This window comes from Phaethon aethereus, assembly GCF_964289735.1.
Source record: "Phaethon aethereus genome assembly, chromosome: 1".
In the NCBI taxonomy this organism is placed as follows: Eukaryota; Metazoa; Chordata; class Aves; order Phaethontiformes; family Phaethontidae; genus Phaethon; species Phaethon aethereus.
Window position 1 is genome coordinate 2,515,736 of NC_138575.1, and position 13,371 is coordinate 2,529,106.

General features: G+C 39.3%; 1 protein-coding gene across 1 annotated transcript in view; it reads right to left on the bottom strand.

Annotated features, from left to right (window-relative positions):
- Positions 1 to 13,371, bottom strand: part of EXOC4 (exocyst complex component 4) — a gene marked incomplete at both ends in the record, with an annotated part of 415,129 nt that overhangs the window by 364,873 nt on the left and 36,885 nt on the right. Inside the window, 2 exons of the mRNA XM_081999953.1 lie at positions 3,354 to 3,463; positions 5,588 to 5,772. Of these exons, the coding sequence (XP_081856079.1) occupies positions 3,354 to 3,463; positions 5,588 to 5,772 (295 nt within the window). The remainder of the gene's footprint in view (positions 1 to 3,353; positions 3,464 to 5,587; positions 5,773 to 13,371) is intronic.

A 13,371-nucleotide genomic window follows, 5' to 3' on the forward strand; every position in this document is an offset into this window, starting at 1 on the left:
CTTTGTTTCATCAATAAAAAGCCAAAGAACTTAAATGACTAAAGGCAGAAACAGCTTTTGTTATGCATACACATAAGTTTTAAATTGTCTGGTAGTTCTGCAGTCCTGGAAAAAGGCTACTTTTAAATAAAATTATGTGGAAAAAAATACATAAGTACATCGTGCACTTGAAGCAAAACCATATGCATACTTTATGCTGATCAAATGTTTTCTATTATAATCGACATCTTTCCCTGTCTGAGGGACACTTGCCCAGCACTTCACTGAATGGTACAGAGTGTAATGAAGAGCCAGGTAAGACATTTTCTGGTGCGTTGGGCATGAAAAGCAAGAACAGATCTGCAGAAAAAACAATTTTTAAGACAGATTCTCAACTGACCTATACGAATTTACTGGAGTTGAGGATGAAGTCATCAGAGCCTTTGTTTTCAGGCATTTGGAATAAAAGAAAAAATGCCATTTTTTGTTCACAAACAACCCAGATCTTACAGACACTCCTGTGGTTCTTACCTGTTGCTTGTACCCTAGAACCTTCAATTCAAATACGGTATGAAATACCTGTTTATCAGGGCATGTTGTTAGGACAAGTCATTTTAAACACCATCAACACTGCATTGAGCAAATAAAAATAGAACTGACTGATTTTTAGAAATCTCAAATGAGTCAGAAAACACTTATCTAGCTATGCTCTAGGAATGCTGGTACCACTTGTGCTGCAATCACAAGTGATTAATAACACACCTTTTTCACAGAATCATTAAGGTTGGAAAAGACCTTCAAGATCATCAAGTCCAACCGTTAGCCCAACATCACCATGCCCACTAAACCATGCCCCAAAGCACCACGTCCACACGTTTTTTTGAACACAAAAAACTCTCTCTTCTTACGCATGCAAACATTGCCTGGTATACTGTGGGGGGGAACCACTAAAAAAAAATCACCATCCAATAACTTTTTTACTTGAAAACATAATTTCACTGCTTGTATAAGAAGAAATGTTTGAAGGGCCCAGGTAAGCAAATCCCAAACCTCTCTATTCCAATCCCTAAATAGAGGTCCCATGTCCTATTCTAAGTAAAAGATGGTGGAAAAGAGTCTTGGCATCCTCTCCGCCAAAAAACAGAATCAAACTAAGTATCTTGCAGTTCGCTCCTTCCTTATAGAAGGGGCATCCTTCACATGTTGGTTTACCTTTCTAACTTATATAATGCACATCACTCATGCTTTGTAGAAGGTATCTTAGGGAAGTCTATAAACACCTGTGTCAGATGGATAACCCAGGCTTACTTTCAATTCATTTTGGAGAAGTTTTATGAAAATCTGGAATTCAGATTTGGTTCCAACTGCAGTTATGTTACTTCAAAACTGAAGTTGGTTATTTTTGGTTCTGCTCCTCAGAAGACTTCTGTAACCAACAACTGTGAGTCTATGTACTGAATGACGCTGTTTATTCCTATATAACCTTGTTATCATACAAAGTCATAATCACGGTGGGCAAGACCGACATGGACAGTCACAGTCAGTTCAGTAGAAGAATCATACACTGCAAATTAGTGCTGTAAACTTGAACTGGACTCTGACTCAAGGAAAAGGGCGGTACATAAATGGGAACACTAGGGTCAGTGCTCATGAAGCCCTAGGCTCTGAAAAAGCAGCATGCCTTGGGACTTTGCTTTACAGATAGAACTGCAGTAGTCCAGCATGAGCGCTAAGAATGCATTTATGTTTACAAACAGTTTTACACTGGCTACAGCCAGGAAAAAAACTTCTTGGCCAGCTTTGGAAAACAACAAACTTATTCCCAATCTCAGCAGATGTGACCATGACAGGTTAGGTTCTGCAAGTCTCCAAAGGTGGCAAGTGTCTATAAAATTCTTTTCAGAGCATATTTAAGGTTCAAATTACTCTAGCAATAAAAAAAAACAAATAAGGACGACGCTAAAGGTACCGAGAAGATAGGATTCCCATGCTTCAAGAGGTACATCTCCTGCTGTCTACTCCCCATCAGAAGGCATGATGGAAGATCCCTATCAGCTCTGTAACTTCAGACTTTTCTTTTTTCTCACTATACAGAGGACTAATATTTTAGGTGGAAAATAATGGCAGGCACTATACAACTAACTGACTGAAAAGGTAATAGGTTAACATTTACAGTGGCGAGACTGGGATTCAGTTTTTTGTGGTTTATTTCCTCAGCTCCCCAAAATCATGTCATCTTTAGCAAGAAACTGAACTGAACTTCTCACTGATCACAGGGGAAAAGAACAGAAATTCTTAAGTTTCTTCCCCAGAATTTTCACATGGTTCTTCTCTCAGGTTTCCATGATCAAGCTGCAGTTTCCATCTCTGGAAATTTGTATTGGCACGTCACAAGTGACTCCTGACAAACCTCCATTACGTAGAAATACAGCCTCAGGCTCTAGGAGGCTATCCAACCTTACAGGAGCAGGGCTAAATAACAAAAACTCCTAGGAGAGCAAAAGATAAGAATGATCAAATGAAAGAGTCTAGGAGGCAAGCATGACAAGAGAAACCAGAAACAAGCAGACAAAAAAAGACAAAAGAATTAATAAGGATGAGATGAGATGGAAAGATTCTCTGCATTTGAGGAATACTGAAACAGTCAATTTTTGAAAGGAAGAGGGGAAGAGATGTAGGTCACTTCTGCATTACTCATTTCATTCACTTGTTAAACACGGACAACCCCACTTATTAATCTACTGAAACAATACAAGGATTAATTCCCCATCTTTGCAGTGCCTTCAAAGCCTCATACAAAAGCACCAGTGAAACTCAGTGTTGTGCTCAGAGTTTTTTGTAGTAACACGTATACAAAGATCACCACTAGATTATAGATATTTGTATAGGTAGACCTTTAGTCAAAGTTACAGAGTTCCCACAAGGAAAAGCTTCGACCTTTTGGCTCCAACATGGCAAAAAACTGCTGCAACATCTAACATGCCTGCCTGCCCACATTAAAGAAAGCAGATGAGATCTCTATGCAAACTGAACTGACTGCAAATATCTCTTCTGCCCAAGATAGCAACAACATGATCAAGATCAGAACAGGCACAGAAAATTAAGTGTATTTAACTGAAGCTGGTGGGGGGGTGAGGAGGGAGGAAGGATGACTTGCCAAGAGAAAAATGCAGATATGGCCAAGTTCTGCCCCTGGACATACCACTCACTCATTTCATGACATTGAAGAAATCACTTCCTAACTTTTGGTCTCAGGACCTCCCGTCAGCAGCCACCCGTGAAGAGGGGATGATATGCCTACTACTACTCTTGCAAAACCAGATGAGTATCTACAAATTAATTCTGTGAGGAATGCATGTGACTTAAATACTCACTGCTGGAGCTTCCAGGAGTGCCGAACTGGGAAGTTTCAAGGAACTTTCGAGGTGTAGATAAGTTGGTAACATCCATAAGAGGTACAGGAGAGGCATCTTTCACAAGTGAACTGTGTGAGGGGCAAGAATTAAAGCAAAGAGTTTACTATTATTTGCAATCCTAGTTCACAACAAATAATCCATTTATTTCTTAGATTTGTAAGTCTAAGCAATAGACATACATAGCACACAGTTTTGATACAAGAGGTTTACAAAACCTAACAAAGCACAAGTCCACAGATGAGTGGGTGTCTACATATACATACTTGAGTGAAAAGGGAAAAAGCCAAAAAAGCAATGATGAGTGAACACTGTCATATCAAAGTCAAAGTTTGGTATCCCAAGGCCTCTCTGCATTTAATAGCACTCTAGACTTGTCTGACTGGTCACAGCAACATAAGCAGGGCACAGGCACATCAGAGCTTGCCATAGCACATGATTATTCCCCAACAGACACATGCACCTCCAGCACAATTAACTACTGCTAGCATGATGATAAATGAACACGGAATTGTTAAGATCTTTCCGGAGAACCACATATCGAGGAGAAGAGATGCTCCTATTTCCATGGCTTCTGTCAACTACTTAATCCTTCAAGCTTTTCTAGTTCCCACTAGAAACCTCCATTCTTGTTTGGTACACACCTACATTCATCCCTCCCCAAATGAACCTTCTTACTCAGAAGGGAACCACTTTCTACTTGGTCATTTTTATAATAAATTCACATAGTATTATTTGCCAGCAGTGTGTCATGCTGCCCCAGCTGCATAACGAAGGGCATGAAGATGGGTGTGGCAGGGGAATGCAAGCAAGAAATCATTTTTAAGAGAACGAAGTGGAGAAGACTCCTATAATGGAGTTCAGTATGTTCTCTTAGACGTTAAAATGCTTATAGAAACCTGCAAAGAGAAGGGCTAAGCTTATTATCCTGCATAAGAATCTTGTATACTCCCTATACACCTACAATACCATACTTAAAGGGATTAGCTATGCATTGTTAGATAGAACACACTTACAACCAATACAGGAAATAGTTATAAACATTATTGCATCCTGGTCAACAGCCAGCCTAGTGCAGCACACTAAAACAAAGCAACAAGACTGTCCTTGATGCAAGAGTTCATGTTATCAAATATCAATGATGTGCAACAGGGAATGCAGAAAAAGATAGAAAACAAGGAAAAGATAAGGGTCCCTGTAGCAGTCATACAAAACTGCAGTTAATTAACAGTAACATAGTCTGGGTACACCAAAGCTTTGTGTCTGTTTTTAATTAACAAGATGAGTAAGGAAGCAGATGGGTGACCCTTCTTCCTAGAAATTTCAACTTCAATCAATCCTTTATTTCATAAATTTATTTAATGCAACTTACTATCTCTCCTCTTGTTTTTGGTAAACATTTTTTATTCCTTCCCATAATAAAACACTCATTTACCTTTTCTCTGCATCTTTATCATATGCTGGCTCCCCTTTTGCTCCCTGACCCTGTTTATTACCTCTCCTACTCTACAGAAGTTACATGCCAATACTGTGTCTCCCTTCTCTAGCCACTATCTTCCTTCCCTCTCAACAACTCTATTGCGCTCAAACTTAGAATCTGTAGATTTAGGAAAAATTAGCCAGGCACCTATACTTAAGCTAAGTTTACACTAATCAGAGACACCAAGCAGGTAAGACATTTCAACATCTTTAAAACACAACACAGCCACGACACTGCTCAGGCACTTCAATATCACAGCCTCCAGCTAGTAGCCCTATGGTTAGCTGGAAGTCTTTTAAACCTTGGACATTTTCTAGAAAAGATGAGCCATTTCTTCCCTGTGTTCTTCCCTTTGCCTGACCTGAGTCTCATGACCATGACATTTGTAGGAGAGGTATATGTATCAGAGAAGGAAGAGAATGCTATGAGGAACTGACCTCATCATAATTCTGTGGGAAGCAGCAAAAAAACAGTAGAATCACTAAGCAAAAGTGAAAGAATGAGAACAGACTGTTCACAGGCTCAAAGGTACATCAGCATATTTGGAATTTTTCTGCTCTCCACAGTAAGCATGAGAAATTCACTTGCTGAAAATGAAAGGTTGAGGTGTAAGTCGATGGCACTCTCCCAAGAAAGTTTCTCCTTATGCAAGGGAGAATGCTGTCCTCTTCCCTCCCAGATCTCCTACCCTCAGTTAGCATCACACCAAACTCACCTTATTCTCCCTTTCTCCTTGTTGCGTTGTCCTACTCTGTTAGTAGATTTGATGTACAGATGACGGTGTAATTCATCTATCAGAACTAAGTGCATGTTCATCTTCTTACTGTGGAGCTCCAGTCTCAGATCACTCAATCCCTCCACCTGAAGAAGGGGACCCTCCAAGGAGTCCACCGCTGACACCTGTTAAGGAGAACACATGTGACAACTTTTAAAGGTCAATTCATTCATCTCTCAGGACTTTTCTCTTTCATTAGGGGAGTGTCTAAATACCATGATCATTCTATCCATAAACCCTTTTAAAGAAGAAGTTTAAGTAGTATTCATTTCTATTCCTACAAGAAAATTCAACACATAAAAAAAAAAGAGTCCAATATCCAAACAACTCAGATTTAATGAGCAGTCTTCAAATATTTTGAGCATATGTATAAAACAAGTTAGTTAAAACACAGTGGGTTAAATAAAAAAATCAAAGCACAGTTTATCACAATATAAGAGCTTTATCAAGTAGAAAAGTGTTAGAAAAAGATAAGGATAATGATGCTTGATTGTCTTTATTCTTTTCATTATACCAACAAAACATTTTTCACAATTCTATAAACGGGAAGAAAATGGCTTCAGTTTTATTTGCCTGAAGTGATGTAATGACATAGCTAAAAAAGCTTAGGAGGCCTCACCTTCTAGCCTACACAGCTGCTATGTCATGCAACTACACAATTTAAATTAACACGGCCATCAGATTTGCAAAAGCAACTGTTAGTTCAAAGGCAATTTTGAACTCTAGTGTAGGGTTTTTTTAATGTTCAATTATTAAGGCTCAAATTAAGGAAAATAACTTTATACAAGCAACAGAGTAACAGACAGGGATGTAGACATGCAGTAACGTACACAGGCCATAGGTAACAGAATCACAGAATCACTAGGTTGGAAAGGACCTTTAAGATCATCAAGTCCAACCATTAATCCAGCGCCACCATGTCCCCTAAACCATGTCCTGAAGCGCCACATCCACACGTTTTTTGAACACTTCCAGAGATGGCGACTCCACCACCTCCCTGGGCAGCTTGTTCCAATGCCTGACCACCCTCTCAGTGAAGAAATTTTTCCTAATATCCAATCTAAACCTCCCCTGGCGCAACTTGAGGCCATAAACATTTCTCTTCTGATGCCCTTCAATAGTGATGAGCTGATGTCCAGTGGGCGCTAGACTGAGGAACCTTATTTCCATTTCTATCCTAAAAACAAACATGGATAAAAGCCGCTAGGAATGACAAATCAGTGCATAAAAGCAACACTATCAATTTGCATCTCTCCCAGTTTACTTGTTTTTCTGTTTCACAGAGCACTTCCACAGTTACTACAAAAATTATAAAAAATAAAATAAAATAATGGCATTCCTCTGCATTTTCCAAAATGTCAGTGCTGTTATAAGAAACTAGAACTAGCATAGCATGTTTTGCATAGAGAGAAAACTGGGGTGGGCGAAATCATTCCCTAGTAACTGAAGATACTATTAGTGAAATAAGACATTTGCCAGCACTTCAGGATTTACGTTTACAGCAAACCTGTCAGCTAGACATTAAAAATGAAACACAGAGAGATACAGTAAGCAAACAGCCAATCTAAGGTCTGGTCCCTTAATACCAGTAAATATTAAATATACTGAAAGAACATCTATCAACAACGTATTACTTCACTTACCTCCAAGTCAAGAATGACCCTGAAATAGCTTTGGGACAGTCAGGCTTTTTAATTTGGGAGCAGTTTCTACAAGGAAGCTGCACTTTTCCCTTCCTCATGAAAAATTTTGCCAAGAAATCCCTAACTATGAAATTTTTTTCTCTGCATGGATGATATGAGCATGCACTTGCTGCCAGTCCTTAGGATAGAGCTCAGTCTTGAGAAAGAATTTGTGCCACAGTATTAATCATGGAGGACTGAACAGGCTCCTCCTAAGCCCAACTCTGCAACTTCAACAGCATTTATGGTGTGTCTCTGACTTGACACAAAGCACTATCTACCCCCTTTCTTCCCAGTATCTAATTGTGAACAGTTATGGAAGTTTGGCCATAACACATGACGAAACTATACCACAGATGAAGCAAAAAACCAAAGTTGCTTCTCCCAAAAAAGCTGACATGTCAGAGTACACACAAATAGAGAAGGCTCAGCAGGCATGCAGACACAGCTTGGAAACCTTTGGCAGCAGTGCAAGTGCTAATTTTTATCTGCTTCCTTTGGCAGGTAGAGATGTACCCCAAACTTCCCAATTCCAAAGGCGCTTTAAACCCCCCCAGTCACTTTAGGAGAGTTGCAGGCATTCATCACTGCCCTGAAAGCTGTCAGCAATTTCACCAAAGCAAGAACAAGATCAGGAACATTTGTCAATCTGAGAAGCTGTGAGATGAAAATGTAGTGAGGGAAGAACTGAAAGCAAGCAGGAAAATGACATTAGAAAGGTTCCAACACATCCAGGAAAAGTATTCCCTAAAACACAAGCACCAAAAATTTAAAGCTTTCCGCTCAGCTCATTTGGCTCTATTTTTATCTTCCCAGTTCCTAAAAAGATTAGTTATTCTCAAAACCAATTATTAAACCCCACATACGGCTCTCAAACAGATCTTTTGAGAAACAAAAGGAACAGTCAATTTTTTATTGTACTTTAAAACCAAAACCCAAAACAAAACCAAACACTCCATATTGTTATGCACTGAACTTTCTTCTTCCGGAACAAAATGACTTTTTTTTTTTTTGGTGGGGTTTATAGAGTGGGGTTCTTTATAGCCTTTCCAACACTTCATATTTGCAGTCAGACAAGCTGGAAGTTATGTCCTTGATAAATGCCACTTCCCCAGTGATTGAACTCTACAGGTAAATAAAACAGCAAGTTTCAACATTATGCACACTTGGAGCCTTTTAACGTAAGGCAGCCCCACTCCAGTAAAGCCTCACTTAACCACTGCTTTCTTTTCCAATATTTCATTTCCCATTTCCATGAATCACTAAGACACAGCGCACGAGAAAAGCTTTACTATTCACAACAGTTTGGGTCTGGAAAATAGCTGGAGGCTCAATCCAAGTTCATGGAAGTCACGGTAAGGTCTCCAATTGGTTTAGGTGGCAACAGTATAAACATCATGTCAAAAAAAAAAAAAGAAACCAAACATTTTTTTTCCCTTCTGTAGTTTTAGGCACAGAAAGATGATTTAAGTCTGGGCAACAAGCAAACTATAAAGCAGCACCCCAAATTATGTTTCAGAATGCAAAATAATGAGATTAGCACATTTGTCTAATTTGTGTGCTAGACAACCCACCACAGAATGGTAGCACAAGCAACTGAAACGATGCAAAGAGGTCTATAAAGAACACACAAAATTAAAAATACACTATAGCTAGATCTAACAATGGAACTGCTAAGAGAAAAAAAATAGATAAGCTTGTGTTTCACTCTACTACCCTGGGGAAGATGAATTCTTAAAACTAATTTTCTGGAAATAAGTACACTGTCATCCCAAAGGCTTTGTTTTCCAGAAGCAAGGAGATGACAAGCAGGATGGAATAAAAAGGGAAACAAAAAGTGAATAGGAAGAGCAGTAATAATGACAACAGCTCTGCTGACCACTTGGAAACACAAGCAGTAGTAGTTTACAACTGGCTTTATTTGAAGTCCAAGTATCCATCTGGGCCATGTTAAAAAGATGGTCAACCATCTTGAGAAACAGTAAGGTGACAAAGAGACTTGAAAAATCAGCATGGTGGGTCAGCCGAGAGCACAGCCAATGCCATGTGCAGCCAAGAAAAATAAGGTGAGCACTGAGAGCAAGCCTAGAAAGAAATAAAACTTTTAAAATTGAATTCATAGCAGGGACTCTGTCTATCATTGGCAAAGTTTAGATCAAGATGAGAATTTTATGCCCCCGCTCAGCTAATAACACACCATGCTTATATTATGCATGAGCCCCAAATGTATGATAAAAATACTTTCAACTTTGAAGATCATAGAGGTTTATTTACTGTTGTGTCATCAACTCATCACTCAACTTGGGCATATCATTTCAACTAGTTGTTCTTAACCTTCTCTCATTTCAAACCCTGATATGCAAAAGGAGACAGATGAGTTGGAGACAGGCTGCACAAAGCAGTAACAGGTCAGAGCACAACATAAATACTGTTCTGCAGAAAAAGTATTGCTATTCCTCAAGGTCATAGTGATTCCTCCCGTTAGAGAACCGTAATTCAGGAGAAAAACCCTTATTTTTGGATTTCTGTTTTTTATTGTGGATGCTGCTCCCCTGCTTACAGTATAAAGAACAAGTCAAGAAAAAGGTGCATTCTAAGCGTTGGGGGTGGAACATATTTATATTGCTAGCACCGTTACTAAACATGAAAAGATTTTCACATTTTAAAAGGCAACTGTCTGCCTCCCTCTTGAATACTAAGCTTGGAAAAAAAAGGGGGGGGGGGAGATTTTATATTTAAATGGTACCTATTATTTTTCCACTCATTTATTACAGTTATGTGGAGTCCTCAGACAGACAGAAGCCCTTCACTTCTAATTATTCGCATCACTTATTAGGATTTTCATTTATTACTTTGAACAATTAAGAATTGAAAAACCTTACAAGCTACAACATTTCCATATCAGTTTTAGTATTTCCAGTACATTATAGCAAGTTTTGGATTTTTTCAGTTCACCAGCAGTGTTTTGAATGCTTACTTCAAAAAAAAAAAAAAAAGCAGTGCTGGGAAATAAGCAACTCTGCATTTAGAGAAGTTGTATAAATCACCTGCTTGTCCATTGCTAGAAGAACCCAGCTTCTCTGGTTGCTATCTTCTATCACATTCATCTCTGCTTTACAGAGCTTGTACATCAAAGTTAAAAGGCATTTCAGCCATCTTCTATGGCACCCGTTATTAAGGAGAGCAGTGAGGCCAAAGGCAAGCCACACCTACCAAAGGGTGATCTCAAATTTGCAACTCCACAATCCCCACACGCTAGATTAAGAAATAATTGTGGCAGCTCAGAAGCACACTGTGGTCACAGAGTAAACACTGACGTGTAACAGCAGACTTCAACGTCTTCTGCCAGAGCAAGTCAAAGAGTTTTGGAAGTCAGGAATCAGGATTCATAGAGTTGCTAGAATAATACACTGATCCAGCTTGGAAGGGACATCCAGAGGTTTCCAGTCCAGTCACCTGCTCAAAGAAGGGCTGACTTCAATGTTAAATCAGGCTGCTCAGGGCCTCCAGTCAAGGACCGAATACCTGCAAGCATGAAGATGCGCAATCTCTCTGCTCTCTTACTGCTGGTGTTGAACCCCTCTCATGGGGAAGAATTTTGTCCTCGCACCCAGCCAGTTTTTCTCCCACAGATATTGGTGATGGTTGCCTCTCATTCGTTCACTGTGCACTTCTGTGAGGAGCCTGGCTCTGTTTTTCCACTAACTCTTTTAGATGCTCACAGACAGCAAAACCCCACTCTCTTCTGCAGGCTGAACAAACTCAATTACTGCAGCATCTTCATATACCTTGTGTGCTCCTAATCCCCAGCCACCCGGGGGGCTCTCCACTGGACTTGCCGCTATGTGCTACCTTTCCCGTCACCAAAACTGGACGCGGTACTCCAGATGCAGCCTCACAAGTGCATAGTCACTTGTCTTCATCCACTGCCTGTGATCCTGCAAATACAGCAGTGGGACATCCAAACACAGTGTGAGATTCAGCACAAGACTGTGTTCTCCAAAAAGTCCACGAGGGAACCAAACCTTGTTTTCCCCGTCATTGCCACCCTGCACATACACTGAACTGAGGGTGCAATTAACACACCACCCCTGCTTTTTGCTCCTTATGCTTGCTGCGGTAAGCGTGTTGGATAACGAAGATTAAAGATACTATGAAACATGCAACAGTATCACATTTAATTAGATTTTCTCTTTCTTTTCTCCCCTCAGGTTAGACTAGATTTCCCAAATAGTTACCTGGTTTTTAATACTACTATTACCTACTGTATGCTATTCATACTAACAAAAGGACTAATAGACGTCGAATTGTGTATAGAGGGGAAAAGTTATCACTAGAAGACTGTGGTTAAGACTGATAATGATATAGCTGCCTTTTTTCAGAGAACCTGAAAATTAGATGTACAGAAAAACTACAAGTGGTTCAAGGGTCCAGAAAAAAGGGTTCTTCAAGCCTCTTTCTTAACATCTCCTTGGCTTAGCTAAATGGAAATAAGCGATTTTTTTTTTTTTTTCCTGAGCGTGGGAGGTTGGGGAGTAGATAATGGAATTGTGTTTGAGAACCTGGACACAAGAATTAATATGGGTGAGACAGCTCCCCAACGTTTTTCTTTTGGCAAGGGTTGGGGTGCAGAGAGGATTTTGCAGAGATACAGCAAAAGAAAACAGCTGGAAAGTGAATCAAACAAACAAACATCTTGCTATTCTTCTTTAAAAAGCTGATTTACCATAAGCAAAGAACACCGAGAAAATGGGAGGTAATTGCTATCACCACCTCCCCCCCCCCTTTTTTTTTCACTCTGAAAGAAGTCTGTCTCTCCCATTGAAAGCTCTATTTAAATAAATACAAAGTAACTGTACTTAGTCAAATAATAAGAAGAATATCAGCCTGGATTACACAAAATTTGGTTTAGATAACCTGATAGTTATTTCTGATATTAAAATCCACTTACCTATGTCTACTTATTATCGCACTTATTATTACCTACAATAATAACTAGTGACCCTTTAGAAATGAAGGATCAATGCAATAAGCCTGAAAAAAGAGCTCTGCTTTGTAGGAGCTAGAAATCACAAGTTTATAGAAAATAACCATGGCACCAGAACCATTACGCAGCTTGTTTAAAGGTCACAGTCAGTTTATAGCAGGGCTTAATTGCCTTAAAAAGAAAATGTAGCTAAACATTTGCCTATCATAACATCCAATTTGGAAGTTTTTAATTTAGCGTTTTACATCAAACTACAACCTAAGCACTAACAAGACATTTGTTAAAATTATTCTTTTTTTCCTGACTTTAGCCAAAGTTCTCCGATCTTCCAATATGCAGTTAAACCTGCATATTCCCTTAAAAGTTTTTTCAACAGTATTTTAGTTTTCCAAAAAGCATTGTAAAATAGATGTGAAAAGAGAGGATTTTTTTTTTTTTCCCCCACCCCCCTCTCAATTCTAGAGCTCTACAATCCTGGAAGTCTATGAGCAGAGATAAAAGGCCTCAACTAGGTGCTTCTTCAGAGCAAAAAAAAAACCCAGAATAATGCTGTTCAAACTAGAAAACCAAAGGCTTTCCGTCTGGGATACCAGCCTATTCTGAGTTCAGACAACAGATATGAAAACATGAACAAACAAGTGAGAAAGGTTAAAAGAAAACAATGCGGTAGGTCACAATTCGAAGGAAAAAAGTCAAGTCATACACAAACACAGTATGACAAAAGGAAAAAAGCTGAATGTTCTGAATAAAACAGTAAATAAATAGCAGCAACACAGGTTTCAGCTGCCTTGCTGGATGAATAAAGACAATGCTGACATTTAAAAGGAGAATTGATCTACTGCTTTTACAACGAACTCGCTTTCAAAAGGTACAGGAAAGGAAAAACGACTAAAAAATGGCTTAAATGTATGTAGCCAGATCTAAACAAGCTGTTCACTGTATTCAATTTGCACCTGACTTGCGCAAGATAAGGCTCTAACCTGAAAAGTTTGCTTAAGAAACAGGAAGGTGCTCACACTCTGGCTGTTGGGACTTCGTACTGGGCAAAAAGGCAG